We start from the raw sequence: 16,578 nt of genomic DNA, 5'->3' as shown, positions 1-16,578 counted from the left end.
TTCTCTTTCGTTTAAAGGACTGCAACTCTCCTGGCTTATAACCGCTAATAGTTTTTCTACTCTAAGGTCTTGTGTAGTACCAACACTTGTTTCAGATCTTTGTGTCTGCTTGGTTCCCGAGAAAACTTGAGAGCTGAGTGAAAATGGAAATGATTTAAGCTCTTTCCTTCGTGGGGTTTCTCTGTTTTTTCGTTTTGAAGGAGAAAAATTTTCACTTGTTTTGGTAATAATTGTAACTTTTACAGTTGCTTTAGATCTCAGTTTCGTTTATTTTCTGGTTGTTTCCTGGCAAAAAGGTGAGAAATGAGCGAAATTGTTATAAGATTCTGGAATTTCTTTGTTTTTTCGTTTTTAAGGAGAAAAATTAAAACTTATCTAGAAATAATCGAGCTTCTTATGTGAGTTGTCAGATCTTAATTTTCTTTCCTACGACAAAAATAAAACATTGTTTTATTCGAGCAAGTAGTTTTGTTTGCGTTTCTCCGAGATGACAGAGTCTTTTTTGTTTCATTTTAAAGATAGAATAACATAAACCAGAACATTAGTTTTCAAAGATTCTTGAAGTGACTCTACAGAGTTCAATTATGTTGAAAAATAATTATCAAAGTAATTCGTATTAGTAAGAGATGAAGGAATCAAATTTATCTGGCTGACGACATATTTAAGAGAAAAAGATGTCAGAGTGAGACTATTGGCGGTACAAAAAGTAATGTCATGATTGGGTTCTGATCACCAGAGAAGGATGAGTTTCTTGAAGTGACTCTACAAAGTTCAATTAAGTTGAAAAATAATTATCAAAGTAATTCGTATTCGTAAGAGATGAAGAAATTAAATTTATCTGGTTGACGATGGATTTAAGAGAAAAAGATGTCAGAGTGAGACTATTGGCAATACAAAAAGTAACGTTATGAGTGGTTTCCGATCACCAGAGAAAGATGAGTTGGAAGTAAAATCCTAAAAAAAAAATGTGATTTTCTAAAACTTAATTATAAAAAAGTTGTTAATTTTTTAAACTAAGAGAAAAAATAAAATAAAATTTTATTATTTTTAATATATAATGAGTTAAATGATAATTTTAATCTTAAAACTAATTAATTCGATTAATTTTAATACCCCTACTATAGAAGTTTCAATTTACAATATTTGATGGATGTTAAATTAGGGATTCAGCAGACGGAGGTGGGAATAAGGTTTTTGGCAGGTATGCAAGTTGAGATCTATCACATCAATTGTTTAACAGGAAGTTTAGAAATATGGGCCGACTGAGGCCCATGCGTCTGCACCAATCTCAAAACCATGCCCAAAACAAACCCCAAACCCTCCACGCAAAGATGCTTACTGTTGAAAGGTTTTCTTAAATTTAGGGTTTCGGCAGGAAACAAGGAAAAAGCTCAGAGATGGCAAAATACAACGTGGTGCAGAAGAGGAAGAAAGCTGAGAAAGCAGAGAGAAAGAGAGCCAGACATGGAGACCCAAAAACCGGGAAGCTCAAGATCAAGCCTCAGAGTCTATCTATATCCGGCAAACGCCAACGGAAGCTCTTAAAGAAATGGCGCCGAGTATGTGTTGATGCTAAGAAGTGGTTTTCTCTTTAGTGAATTTGTGATTTTTTCTACTGTATGTGTTGGAATCTCATATGGTTTTTTTTTTTTTCTTTTGTGGGTTTAATTTTGCAGGAGCAAAAGGAGGCTGTGGAAAGTGGTCTTGTGAGCATGCAAGATGTGGAGATGGTTGTTGCTGAAGGTAAGTGTTGGTTTTTATAAGTATTTTTTTTAATGTTTTTTTAGTTGTTTTTTTTTTTTAAATTAATTCTTAGATTAATTTAAGGGACAAGAATTAAACTGACGATAAAGGTGCCAAATTTAGTTGGTAAAATGTATGGTTTCAAAATATCACTTAGCATGATTCAGAAAAAGAGCTGTCTTCAAATGTTTCCGGTTTTTGTTTGAGTTGGTACATTAGAAATAGGACTATTGTTTTGTAAATGATAACAGGAAACCAATGTGCTCAAAACTGAATTATTAGTATGGTGTCCGATTAGTATTTTTGTGGAGAAGTTATGCCATTCTGAACTTAGTGATTCTGTAGCTAAATGTGCTGCTTTGTGCATGTAGTTGTGTAGGTACATGGCCTCATGCTGCTTGTATTTATAACTCCCACTGTGTGTTCTTTTCTTTATTACAGAAATTTAGATATACATGCTTGTTAACCTTCAAACACTTTTGTTCTGAGGCAATGTTGTTTTTCTTTGGAATAATGAAAGCTTTTATTGTGTTCATGTATGTCGACTATGAGAGAATCCTTTGTCAGCTGGAATGTCCGTTACTAATATTATTCTTATACTCTGTTGTTTATCCAACAGCAGTAGCTTTCTTTGGTTTTAATAGCATTCTGCCTATTCATCTTTTCATTTTGTCTGACCACTATGAGAGATTCTACTTTAGTTTTATTGGTTTGGAAGATTTGATATGAACATTTTATTTAGGGTTAAATTGAAACCAGAAAAATGCCCCCAAAAAAAAAATTAATTACTAAATGTATCTTGTAAAGATATAATCCTATGTAAAGCTTCCTGGCATTGCTTCTCTAAATATTGAGAGTTTCTTTCATTTAGCTAGAGCTAAAATATTTGTTCGTAGTCAAAAAAAAAAAAATTAAAGTTTTTAGGGTAGTAATTGTTTGAAAGAACGAAAGCAAAGCACAAATCGCAATGGGGTTTAGATTTGAGGTTAAACTTTTAAAAGGCAAAGCATTGTTGTGTTACCAATTTTTAAGTTGTTTTGACTCATGCTTTTGCATGTTATCTTCATCTGCCAATTTAATAACTTGATTCTGAAAACAATCCAATCTTATTTTTTAGATGCAGGTAAATCAGAAGATGCCCACAAAACGCCAACCAAATTTCATATGAAAAGGGGATTGAAGCTTAAACACTTAAAGCGTAAAGGTGAGTTATCATGTTTATATGCGGCCAAATACTTAAACTTTCTTCTTTGATAATTTGGGGAGACCTCAAGTTTTATCATGTTAATTTATGTCATTAAATGTTCAGGTAAAAGCTCCTCGAAACCAGCTGCTATCGAAGCTGCACCGGATTCCATGGTAGAATAATTATAAATGAATCAATTACTCAAAATCCTTGTATGTTGTTTTATGTAGTTGCTGTATGACTCAACTCGGCTGTAATTTAATCATTTATAGTTCAATGAATATGATTTTTTCGTTCTCCGTATGGTATCTTATATTGTATTTTTTTTTTTTTTTTGATAATTTTGAATTAAAAATAAAATAAATAATTAAATTATAATATAAACTATTTAATTATATAATTAATTTATTAATAGATTAAAAAAAAGGAAGTCCAGAAGTGCACTGTTACTTTTATCAAAACATGTCAACAAAAGCAGTCTTTCTTAATTTGAGAAAAAAAAAAAAAAGTAAAATTCAAATGTTTAAAATCATCGAATTATTTTTTAGACTTTTTTCCTTTTCAATATGAGAAATAAATAACTTTCTTAACATAAATTCACCATAATTAAACCATGCATTATATAATGTATTAAAAATTTAATTTTTAATATTGAGTATCCATTCATATAATAAGTATTTTTACAATAATAATAATAAAATAAAATTAAAATTAAAATTTTGTAATTATCATAAAAATATGACAACACTGACTAAAATTTTAAATTCTTTTAGATACACCCGTCACATTATTACTTCTTCAAAAAAATTGTAATCATATGCATCTGTAATATAAATTATATCATATGATATTTCTGTTATATCATATTAATTTTAAAGATACTATAAGATATTTATTATTTTTTACATATATCGTATTATCTTATATCATACAATACATATCGTATATTGTAGGAGTTTGATAAATTCACGATCCTTAGTATAAACCTAGCTAGTAAATGTGTGATTAAAAAGAAAATGATATAAGAATTATAAAGGTATGATCGACAAATAGTATAAAATATATTTGTAAAAAATAGTCAAAAAATTCAAATACGAAATGTGTACAAACAAATTTAATATAACACATCATCCATAATACATTTTTAAAAATATGACAATACCAATAATAATTTTAATACTTTTCATATATATTTGCTAGTTAAAAAATAATTCAAATAAAAAGTATTTAATTTATTATTAAATCTAATATAATAATGATACATAATTAAAATTCAAATTATAGTATCAAAACTCTCAATAAAAACTTTATTGGAATTACAAACACATAAAATAGACACAATTATGTAAGTTGTAACTAGGTCAAATTAACTTTGACAAATGACCATAATTTCTAAAAATCTTTCCATGGTAAATAATATGTTCATGCTACTGTTGGCTTCGACCCCTTTGCATAAAAGGACACGTATCAATTTTTTGCTTTGTTTATAAACACTTAAGCAAATATAATCAAAATCAAAATAACTGATTCAGCAACATATATTGAAATCAAAGCAAACACGGATACAAATATAATGACATTCCAAAAAGTTTCATCTTTTCCAACACAGATTTAAATAACCTTCTCATCATATGTAAGTCATAATCATCAATTCACCAATATACATTGAAATCCAAGCAGACACCTAAAACAAGTCACACATATATCCAACTTTGTCGACAAAGCTATAAAAAGATCTACAAAAATGAAACAAACTCAAATGGGTGCACATAGGAATGAAACAAACCCAAGACAAAGTTACAAACAAAAAAAAGAAATGATAATGAAAGTTTTTCAGAGAATAACAAAGATAAAGAGTTGAACTCAACAAAAAATGCGTCGATCTGGTGTCCAAAAAATTATGTGAAATTTGGTTTTTTTTTTTTTTTATGAATGTTGATGCAATGAATGAAGAGTTTCAAGTTAGGGATTTGAAAAAAAAAATTGGTTTTATTGTCAAAATCAAAGCAAGCACCAAATACAAATAACACATATATCTAACTTTATCGATATAGCCATAAAAAGATCTACAAAAATGAAACAAATCCATATGAGTGCACATAGGAATGAAAATAACCCAAGCAAGTGCACACAAACATGGCAAAATTACAAATAAGCAAAGGAAAAGAAAATAAAAGTTTTTCGGAGAATAACGAAGATGAAGAGTTGAACCAGACAAAAATGCACCAATTTAGTGTAAAAATATTATGTGAATTTTTTTTTTTTTTTTGCTATGAATGTGGACCTAATAAAATGAATGGAGAAGTTGTTAGGGATTTGAAAAAAAAATCGGTTTTATTGTTGGCATTATGGTAATTAATTAAAAATTAAAAGGATATTTTTGTACTTTAGATCTAGACATCGAAACAACGTCTTTTTAAATTTCTTTAAAATTAAGAAAAGGAAACACATATTAAGCGGCTGTTTAATAGGTTTTGAGTTCGAAAATATGAAACGTGGTGTTTAATATGTGAATTAAACAAGAACGCAAAGTAAACGCGAATTATTCATGTTAACTAGCGTATATATAAAGAGACAAATATTAAAATATGGGCAAAAAAAATCAAATTCTAAGGTGCAAGTTACTTATAATCAAGGGCTCTAGCTGAGACAAATCCGAGTCAGGGAATCGATACTTCAAAGTTATCATTAATAAAGCATACAAGAAAATAGCAAGATGGCAAACAAGGATTTTGAGCTGACTACTTCCTAAACATACCAGAACTTCGAAGCATTTTACAATAATCTGAGATGATAGGAGAGCTTTTTACAAGTTCCCATATCTTGGCAGAATTTTTCAACCACTCACGCTCAGAAATGGTCCTTGCAAAAGAAGGGCAGTTCATAGATAGAACCTGAAGGAAAGAAAACTAGTTCAGTTCTTATTTACAAAAGAAACCAGATCTTACAGCTTCACAAAGCATCACAGTTGTAAGCATGCCAACATCATGAAAACAACTGATGGTGAAACTTATCACTGTATGTAAACCTTGTGAGCATGATCACTTTCATTTATTTATTTATTTTTTTGTGTCAATGGAGAGGGTGAAAAAGAAAGAAAAAGACCTCATTCCTCAATTTCCATAGTGAGGAGATGTAACTTTCAGATAGAGCACAGGGAGAATCATTGTTGTTCTTAGGCGGGATCAGAAATAATTTTGGTACCGTTGAATCTGAAACTCTGCATTGAGTACTTGGATTTACAGGTTCAATGGCAGCGTTTCCACACCCATTTCTAACAAATGAAGAGGTGCTGAAATATTGTCCAAGTGCCTTCCTCAGTTGCTCCAAAGTATGTGGAGTAAGATCTTGATCTTGGAGTCTAAGAACAGAAGAAACACAGAAATGAATGAGCTGCTTGTATTTAGCTAAAACCTTCTCTATAAATAATGGCGCCTACTACACTCCATATTTTGATGATTCAAAGCTGGACTATCATTGAACAAAAATTTGTATAGTACAACCAGATTATAAATTAACTGATTTACAGATATTGTGACAATTGTATTCCTGGAAGCTGACAGACTGAATAAATATTGCAATATCACCCCAACAGTTGTCTCCTAAGGCATTATACACCCTAATGACCTTAAAGTAATGAGAAAACCACCAAGGATGACTTAATTAACATCCAAACAATAGAAATTTTTTCTATTCTCTAATCAAACCCAATTTATTAAGGTTTTATTTTATCAGGAAATAGTAAGAAGAATGACAGAGTGAAAATAGTGAGCTAAGAATAGTAAAACAAAACACATCCTTGAGATATTTGATGAATCATTTTTGCTTGCCAACTATGATCACTCATTTATGGCTTGTGGTTTACTTAGAAAAAACTGCAGCAATTTTTTAGTACTGTTAAGAATTTGATTACCCACTTTGTATGCACAAAAACTGGAGTAGCCATATACTCCTCAACCTCATTTGTTTTATCTTTATTCTCCTTTTCAGAAACCAAATTCGAGTTCTGTGAATGGGAAGAGGATAAAGAAGATGGATCGGGTATGCCATGTTTTAATAAGTCAACCTGCAAACAATTGAAAATGGAATTGAAGATCTAGTGCATATGATCAAAACTAGATTTCCCAAATTAAAAAAGCATGGCATCGACTGCAACAAAGATAAAGGGGAAGAGAATATATAAAAATAAATAAATAAAAGTGACAATAAGAGGTTTTTTTTACCAAACCTACTTATAATTGTTGAAACACAATACTACTTTGCACAAGAAATTGAAAGGGAGACAATGAGATTTTATGCTTTGTTTAAAGCTTAAATCTTTTTTCGATATTCAACCTGTATCCATCTTGAGTTCGATTGTATACATCTTTAAAAGTCTACTTTTTTGAATTATTTCCCAATTAAAGGCATTGTCTAATAAGCCATAAATTATGTTTCATTACCTTAACTAAAATCCTCCCTGACCATGTTTCTTTACTCAATTTCCATAATAGCTGCGCTCTTCTAAACTTCCAACTATTTACTGATTGATCCTTCAATACATTCCTATCAGCATAGGTTCCCAAGAAATAATGATATATTAACAACCCCAAAATCTGGTCATGTTAATGATATGATAACTTTGACTGACAGACCTTCACTGGATCTGCAAACAACTTGTCCAGTTACCTTCAGAGCTAATACCAAGTAAACATTTAATGGCTTCACCAGAGAACTACTGTTTTGCTGGCCACTGTGTAGATCACAAGTAATGACAAGAGTATCACCATTCAGAAATGGAGAACCACCCAATATATGTAAGAGACCCTAATGACAGACCAGTTGATACCAGAAATTCTCTTTCTTTTATTTATTTTATTTCCTTTATTATTTCAAATATAAAGAGCCTGAAGGCCACAAGAATAGGTTACACTTCCAAATCATAATACACCACTACTATAGCAGAAATTTGAGAACCATGACTTTTACCATGGAACCATGTTAAACATGGAAAAGCCAAGGACCCAAACCATCAGAAATAATTCAAAACGATGATCTAAGAAATCAGAAATAGGCTGCACAAAATTTGTCCACTGACCAAACAAAAGACACATGACAAAAACAAAAAATCTCCATAACACATCAAATAAACTAAAGACAAGAAACTGTCAACTTAAGATATAACTGGCATTAACTATTTGGAATTTATAACGATGAAAACGAGTAGAAAGTAGTGCTCAAGACAAAAATACTACCGTCAACATCAAACGCCACATGTTATCATCATGGATCCCCTCAGATATCACCAGCAGAATGTGACAAATGGAAGATAGTAGAACACCAAGCTAGAAGGATTCCTTGCAGCAAACCAAAAAGATACTGATTTATTAGGCATTCTACCTTCAACAATATTCACCAAATGCCCATATCACAAACTTTTCAGATTATTATATTAAGCATTCCCTTCCCAATAAAATAAGATTTTGCTTTGCAGTTACCTGAATATTCATAAGTTCATGTGCCAACTCAGCAGATAAAGATTCACCACCTAGAACTGGGACTGTGGATGAGCCATCAGGTCTCATCATCTCAGCTAAAACAGAAGAAGCTAAAACAGGCTGCAGAAGATAGTTTAAGAGTAAAATACATAGAAAATCAATAATATGGTTCCTATAAATTTATGGCCCCATCTAATCAAGGTTAAACATAAGAAGATACATGCATGGACATGAAAGAAAAATATAGTAAAATAAATTTCCTGATATTGAAATGGTAACATTATTCCTTGAATGAGTAATATACTTCAAAGTTTTCAAATATTAGCAGCCACTCATTTTATTCAGAAGATTTGACAAACTTTTACCGCCATTAGATGATAATCGATTAGATGACCAGGAATGAAGATGATATGGAGTTATTAAAATTAAATAAACAAACATAGAGATAGTAATCATAAATAATATTTGAAAATTGTTTTAATTCTGTCTTTCTTCTATTTTCTTACCAAGTTATGCCCTCCCCAAATTTAACAAACTTGAGATAACATTGTACTAATAAATGCTTTCATTCTCTTTCCACTAGTAATTATTATTCACTTAAAACATTCTGGTAACAAAATCACTCTACTTCTTTCTCTCTCTTCTATTCTTTTCCCCAAACTCTTACTTTGTATTTTAAGAAAATATGAAAAGGAAAGAAAATTTTCATTATTTATGGAACCAGGCTGTTGCTACAACTCCGAGCTTTCTGAATCCATTGCGTTGCTATATATAATGTATATTTTTATTATCAAGATCTTTTTAAACCATACCTTGTCATTGAATTCTAAGAAAAATCTTTTTCTTTAAAATATTTTATATATACAATTATCATATTCTTTGTATCTATTATCATTTATCTTCATTTTTATTTGATTTCGTTTCAGTCACAATTTTCCTTTATGACATTGATATTATCTTTACTGACCTGCAGTGAATTGGATCATTACATTTAATTTCGTTGCAGGAATATTTCATGCTATGACTTGATTACAAGTTCTTGACTACATTATAAATTTGGAACATCTCTGTATTCCCAACTTTGACAGGAGAATTAATCAAAATCTTATGTAAGATAGTGTAGATTGAGAAAGAAATGAAAACCTGGGTATCAAGAAGTATAAGCCGTTCAGCAGAAATCCTTGGTTCTATTCCTGAAGTACAATGCCTTGCCATGGCTCTAGTATCTTCTGATAGTATAGTAAAAGGAGGCAGCATCCCTGCAGACAAGCACACAAGTTATTTCAGTGAAGAATTAAAAAAATAATTAGAAATAACAAGACACCATCAAAATTGTTTTGTTTTTCTAAAACCACTCAATTAAAATCGCTTTAAGAAGAACAATTTTAAATTGCAAAATCGCTTTCGAAAAAAGCTACCATCAATTAAAGCTTTCATGTTTTGGCTTCTTTAAGCCAAGATTAAACAATCAAACTGACAGCGTCACTGTAAATAATTTCAAAATGTTGTTTATGATTGGCTATTTCAGTCAAAACCGAAACAATTGACGCAAACACATTTCTAGGCAATTGAAAGCTCCACTAAAATGCAATTCAAAATGCTGTTTTCCAATACTTATTTCAGCTAACACTAAAAGACGACACAAAAGCATTTTTGGGTATTTAAAAGCTTTGCTTAAAATCACTCGTTAATGGTGCTTATGACTACCTATTTTCAACCCAAAACTAAAATTCAGTGCAGCCTTTTACACAATGCCAAAATTAACCCTAAAATCGTAGCCACCAAAAGAGAACATAATATACGTAACAATAAGTGTGTACCTTAATTCATAACAAATAAACAACTTTAAGGGAGTGGGTAACTCACCTGGTGAGCTTCCATCAAACCCATAAAGCTCATTCATAATTGTGGACTTGCCCACTCCAGACGGCCCGATTATACCCACCACAGTGAACTCCGTATTCTCAGTCAAAAACTGCAGCACATAACCAACTCATCACAAATTACTTTAATTTACTCACAGTCATTACACATATTAGCAGACGTAAGCATTTTCTAGAATGCCACCTCAGCTCATAGTCAGCAAGTTACACTTAAAAGTATGATTAGAAAACTTCAAAATAATAGCCAATTTACAACTCTATATAGTTACTACATAATACTCAAAATTTGCCCCTTTTTTTAAATTTAAAGTATGACTAAAAGCTTCAAAATAATAGCCATTTGAAATCTATTTACAGCTACTAGATAGAACTAAAAATTTGCAATTTTTTAAGCATGATTAAGAACTTCAAAATTATACCCAATTGAAAACTATTTATAACTTCTATAAAAAATTGAAAACTTGCAATTTTTTTCAATTTTCTCTCATTTTCCAGGAAAACAGACGGCCTTGAACTCATAAAACAAGTAAAAATACCAACGGATATTTCACATATACAGAGCTGTCACTGAGACGTTACCGGGAGAAAGCGATCGATGTGGAAGTCCCAAGAATCGGAGAGGAGATTGAGGGATGGAAGACGAGATCGATGAACCGTCGTTTCGTCTTCAGCACCACTGCGCCCGAATTTACCGGAAACGGGTCCTGAAGAGACCAGACCCGGCTTCGCCAGGAGGATTTTGGGGCCCGAAGGAACAGGTGAAGAATTGGAAGAGCCAGAGGCAGCCATTGTTGCACGCTTGAGAAGTTAATGCCTGGGTGATTATGACCTTAAAGTGCCTTTCACAATTTTAGTTTATTACATTATCTCGTCGGAAGTTCTAGAAATTTCACTAGGCTCCAAATTGTTAATATTATTAAAAAGCTGACCCCATAATTATCATAAATGCGACTTCAAATTTGGTATTGAGCTTTTGTAATGGTAGCCCATAAAATTTGTAGACCTCATTTATAGTAAATTGGTCATGACAACCTAAGGACACAAAAACATTTGCTCATCTTAATTTTAAAATTTGTCATTTAATAATTTTAAAATAACAAAAAAAATAAATATATAAATAATTTTTTTTTGGTAACAATAAAATTTTAGTTTAATCTTAAAAATGTTATTGGAAAGAACTTAAATCTTTACTTTTATATTTAAAATCTCAAGTCTTTTTCATACAAATTATTTCTAGGAGATTAAATAAAAATTATACCAACATTAATCACTTGTTATATGTCAGTTTATATGAATAATTAATTAGTAAAAAATGGTGTTGGGTATCTAATTGCCATTCTAAAAAGGTAAGGAGAGCCAACTCCTCTTCATTATGAGGATTTATTCTTGGTCAGGTTGGTAGGTAGCTATGCAGTTCAAAGCTCATGTATGCAGCATCAAGAAATTAAAATTCCCAAGTTTATAATAATATAAACAATCTTTATATTATATTAAACTAATGTAAGTTTGTAAACATTCCTTAGAATTTTATACACAATTTTATTTAGAGGTGTTAGGTTAATTTTCGATCCAATTTTATATCGAATTGGGTCTAAGCATCGTATAATTTGAGGGTGATATCATAGAGCTAGCTGAGATCCCATTCTACTTGTAAAAGAAGCAACTTTATTAAATATTCAAAGCAGGTATAACATTACAAACAATGCTGACTTCACATTTTAAGTTTTTAAAAGCTTCCCAGACGTAGATTCCTCCGCTGGCCTAGCCGTCTGAGCTCCTTTCCCTGGAGATGATATAATAGTGGGATACCATATGCTATAAGTGCACTTACAGACAGAAAAATATCAAAACAATACCCTACAGCTGTAAGTTTCTTGTAAAAGGAAGTGTCAGCAACCGCAAGACAAAACGAAAATACCAAAAGGGTTGTCGGGAGAATGACTAATTGGTGGAGAGTTGTGAGAATCAAAATTACGTACACAGACATGAAAAAAGCCAAAGAATTGCACATCAAAAACACAAAATGCGTTGAAGACGCTAGAATCATATGCCCTGCTCGTTCTGTTGATGGACCTGTATTGAAGATGTTGGTGGTGCTGTTGGCAGGCTGTAGATTGCCCTCATCTTGCCAATATCCTCCGGGTGGGCTTAGTGCAGCTTGATATGTGGCTGTGGCTACCAATACAGCCACCACAAGTAGTATGTTTCGGGCATCCAAATGAATCTGGTTTATTCTTTGGTAAACCAGACCTAAACTTTTCAGAATTAGTGCTGAAAAGTTTAGGGGCCTAGAAAAGTACTCCACTAGTGAATTTCGTGAACCAAATAAATCTATAATAATTTTTTTTGAAAGACTTATGGGTGTTGTTTTAACTTTAGGAGGAGCAGGTTGACAGTCCTTAAGTACTAAATGTAGCGAATCTTTGCGATCATCGAAGGTGTCCAAATCTGTTAAACCTTTACCGTTCTTTTTATTGACACGTCTGATCAACAGCTTCACCGCCTGTATGATTGAGAAGAAAATGAAAAGGCAAAATGGTTCATTAGTCCGGCCTTCCAGAAGTTAAAAACAAATGGGATGCTTATATATATACCTCACGATGATTTACAGATACTGCAGTATCCAATGCATTTTTTCCTTCTTCGTCCTCCCAGTTTAGAATCTCTTCTTTGTCAAAGCGTCGAAGAAATCCTAACAAGACTTTAAAGGCCTTGAGACTCCTGTTTTTGAGGGCAACATGGACAGCAGTTTCACCTTTAACAGTCAAATCTTTGATTGATGATGGACAAACATACAAAAAATCAGCCAAATTGGATTCGTCGTCTACTTGAGCTGCATAGTGCAAAGGAGTAATCATCCCCTTTGCTTTGACACGGACAAGCTCACTGTCATGCTTTATCAACCATGTTACAAGTTGCTGGTACGTAAGCTTACCCTTCAGGTGTTTCCCCTCCAAAGCCAAATGGAGGGGGCTACGCCCAAGATGGTCTCGCTTCCTAGCAAATGAAGGCTTTAAGTTTAGTATTTCCTTGGCGAAATAGACATTTCCCTCGCTTGCAGCTGTGTGCAAGGGAGTAGTCACAAATGGTATTTGTTCAATACGCTCCAAAACATAGGGATCCTTTTCAAGTACTGAAAATAAATCATCCACGTTTCCTAGCATCTGCAACCTCTCAGCTTCCATGCGTAAGTAGCTATGCACTCAACTACCGTTCTAATGGTTTTGATATATGATAATAATTATAAAAGGTTCAGGCTCATATATATACTTGAAAGCATAGGCACAAAATGGAATCATTTCTTTATAATTTGAAGATTGAATCAATTATATACCTTGCTTGATCATGTCATTCATTTTAATCTCTTCTAGCATACATGTATTCTTTGCTTTTCATGTTTCTTGTGTTTGTGCTTTTTTTATTTTGTTAAAGAAAAAGCTGATCTTGTAACCAAACATTTTTTATTTTGTGAAAGAAAAGATTGATCTTGTAACCAAGTAAAGAATAGAATCATCTTTATTTAAAGATAAATTACATACCTTCTTTTATTTTCTTTATACATTATAAGGTTTCCTCTTTTCTTATCATATATAGATTCTTTCTTCTTTTCATTTTTTTTCTTTCTATCATTTCATAACAAATAATAATTAATTATGTAAATAAGATTGAGTGATTTTAAATAATAATAGTTACAAACACAAGTATAAGTTTGACATGTTATCATTTGATTAAATGTTACATTATTTCTAATTTAAAAACCTTTTAATTACATTATAACACATCTACATTTATACTTGTATGTATAATCATTATTAGTGCATAAAGTGTTATTGTATATTAATGCAAACCCAACAAATTAATAGAGCTTTTATTATGCAACAATCAAAGTGTGATCCAAGAATCTTATTTTTTAGATGTAGGTAAATCAGAAGATGCCCACAAAACGCCAACCAAATTTCATATGAAAAGGGGTTTGAAGCTTAAACACTTAAAGCGTAAAGGTGAGTTATCATGTTTATATGCAGCCAAATACTGGTACTTTCTTCTTTGATAATTTGGGGAGACCTCAAGTTATATCATGTTAATTTATGTCACTAAATGTTCAGGTAAAAGCTCCTTGAAACCGGCTGCTGTCGAAGCTTCACCGGATTCCATGGTAGACTAATTATAAACGAATCAATTACTCAAAATCCTTGTATGTTGTTTTATGTAGTTGCTGTATTACTCAACTCGGCTGTAATTTAGTCATTTGTAGTTCAATGAATATGATTTTTTCATTCTCCGTATGGTTTCTTATATCGTATTTTTTGATAGTTTTGAATTAAAAATAAAATAAATTATTTAATTATTCAATTATATGATAATATAAATTATTTAATTATATAATTATATAAATAAATTATATACTTACATAATAATTTATTAACAGATTAAAAAAAGAAAGTCCATATAAGTGTCAGTGTTACTTTTATCAAAACATATCAACAAAAGGAGTCTTAATTTGAGGGAAAAAAAAAAAAAGTAAAATTCAAATGTTTAAAATCATCAAATTATTTTTTAGAGACTTTTTTCCTTTTCAATAGGAGAAATTTCTTAACATAAATTTACGCTAATTAAATCATGTATCATATAATGCATTAAAAAATTAATTTTTTATATTGTGTGTTAAATTATATGATAAGTTTTTTTATAATAATAATAATAAAATAATAATAAATTTAAAATTTTGTAATTATCGTGAAAATATGACAACACCGACTAAAATTTTAAAATCTTTTAAATACACTCTTATCACATTATCACTTCTTCAAAAAAATTGTAATCATATACATCTGTAATATAAATTATATCATATGATATTTCTGTTATATCATATTAATTTTAAAGATACTATAAGATATTTATTGTTTTTTATATATATCATATTGTATTATATTATACAATACATATTGTGTATTGTAGGGGTTTGATAAATTCACGATCCTTAATATAGACCTAGCTATTGATATTTATTGTTTTTTATATATATCATATGATATTTATTATTTTTTACATATATCATATTGTATTGTATCGTATATCATATTATATTGTATATTGTTGGCTTCAACCCCTTTGTATAAAAGGACACGTATCAATTTTTTGCTTTGTTTATAAGCACTTCAGCAAATATAATCAAAACCAAAATAACTGATTCACCAACATACATTGAAATCAAAGCAAACACCGATTCAAATATAATGACATTCCAAAAAGTTTTATTTTTTCCAACATAGATTTAAACAACTTTCTCATCGTATGTAAGTCATAACCTCGATTTACCAATATACATTGAAATCTAAGCAGACACCAAAAACGAGTCACACATATATCCAACTTTGACGACAAAGCTATAAAGAGATCTATAAAAATTAAACAAACTCAAATGGGTGCACATAGGAATGAAACAAACCCAAGCAAGTGCACACAAACATGACAAAGTTACAAACCAAAAAAAAAAGATAATGAAAGCCTTTCGGAGAATAACAAAGATGAAGAGTTCAACTCAACAAAAAATGCACTGCTCTTGTGTAAAAAAAATTATGTGAATTTTTTTTTTTTTTATGAATGTTGATGCAATGAATGAAGAGTTTTGAGTTAGGGATTTGAAAAAACAAAATTGGTTTTACTGGCAAAATCAAAGCAAGCACAAAAAACAAGTCACATATATATCTAACTTTAACAATATAGCCATAAAGTGATCTATAAAAATGAAACAAATCCATACGAGTGCACATAGGAATGAAAATATCCCATGCAAGTGCACACAAACATGGCAAAGTTACAAATAAGAAAATGAAAGTTCTTTGGAGATTAACGAAGATGAAGAGTTGAACCCGGTAAAAATGTAACAATCGGGTGTAAAAATATTATGTGAATTTTTTTTTTTGGGTTATGACTGTGGACCTAATGCAATGAATAGAGAAGTTAAAGTCAGGGATTTGAAAAAAAAAGTCAGTTTTATTGTTGGAGAGCTATTGTAATGGTAGCCCATAAAATTTGTAGACCTCATTTATAGTAAATCGGTCATGATAACCTAAGGACACAAACACATTTGCTTGTCTTTATTTTAAAATTTGTCATTTAATAATTTTGAAATAACCAAAAAAATTAATAAATAAAAAAAAATTTTGGTGACAATAAAATTTTAGTTTAATCTTAAAAATGTTATTGGAAAGAACTTAAATCTTTACTTTTAATTTAAAATCTCAAGTCTTTTTCACACAAATTATTTCTAGGAGATTAAATA

At 30.7% G+C, this 16,578-nt stretch overlaps 3 protein-coding genes across 6 annotated transcripts; 1 reads left to right on the top strand and 2 right to left on the bottom strand.

The window, feature by feature from the left end:
• The first annotated feature begins 1,307 nt into the window (after positions 1-1,307).
• Positions 1,308-14,578, top strand: LOC123209070. 3 transcript variants are annotated; one of them, XM_044626809.1, is made up of 4 exons: positions 1,308-1,559; positions 1,677-1,743; positions 14,204-14,290; positions 14,396-14,578. In XM_044626809.1, the coding sequence occupies exons 1-4, from the start codon at positions 1,398-1,400 to the stop codon at positions 14,452-14,454; spliced, it is 375 nt and encodes a 124-aa protein (XP_044482744.1). In that variant the 5' UTR covers positions 1,308-1,397; the 3' UTR covers positions 14,455-14,578. The 3 variants fall into 3 exon arrangements, with proteins under 3 accessions (XP_044482744.1, XP_044482745.1, XP_044482742.1); XM_044626810.1 differs by lacking the exons at positions 14,204-14,290; positions 14,396-14,578 and adding exons at positions 2,867-2,947; positions 3,053-3,232; XM_044626807.1 differs by lacking the exons at positions 14,204-14,290; positions 14,396-14,578 and adding exons at positions 2,861-2,947; positions 3,053-3,232 and having other exon boundaries at positions 1,310-1,559.
• LOC123209069 (protein SMG9-like) lies at positions 5,532-11,123 on the bottom strand. 2 transcript variants are annotated; one of them, XM_044626805.1, is made up of 8 exons: positions 10,869-11,122; positions 10,273-10,381; positions 9,550-9,665; positions 8,407-8,526; positions 8,164-8,253; positions 6,847-6,995; positions 6,035-6,290; positions 5,532-5,823 (listed from the first exon to the last, which is right to left on the bottom strand). In XM_044626805.1, exons 1-8 carry the CDS (start codon positions 11,076-11,078, stop codon positions 5,671-5,673), a joined length of 1,203 nt encoding a protein of 400 aa, XP_044482740.1. In that variant the 5' UTR covers positions 11,079-11,122; the 3' UTR covers positions 5,532-5,670. The 2 variants fall into 2 exon arrangements, with proteins under 2 accessions (XP_044482740.1, XP_044482741.1); XM_044626806.1 differs by lacking the exon at positions 8,164-8,253 and having other exon boundaries at positions 10,869-11,123.
• Positions 11,935-13,496, bottom strand: LOC123209068 (ankyrin repeat-containing protein BDA1-like). The gene is made up of 2 exons (XM_044626804.1): positions 12,884-13,496; positions 11,935-12,792 (listed from the first exon to the last, which is right to left on the bottom strand). The coding sequence occupies exons 1-2, from the start codon at positions 13,472-13,474 to the stop codon at positions 12,016-12,018; spliced, it is 1,368 nt and encodes a 455-aa protein (XP_044482739.1). The 5' UTR covers positions 13,475-13,496; the 3' UTR covers positions 11,935-12,015.
• Positions 14,579-16,578: the final 2,000 nt, after the last annotated feature.

The sequence above is a fragment of the Mangifera indica genome, chromosome 2, assembly GCF_011075055.1.
Source record: "Mangifera indica cultivar Alphonso chromosome 2, CATAS_Mindica_2.1, whole genome shotgun sequence".
Classification (NCBI taxonomy): domain Eukaryota; kingdom Viridiplantae; phylum Streptophyta; class Magnoliopsida; order Sapindales; family Anacardiaceae; genus Mangifera; species Mangifera indica.
The sequence above is the reverse complement of the archived record's forward strand: the minus strand, read 5'-3'. Positions and strand labels throughout refer to the sequence as shown.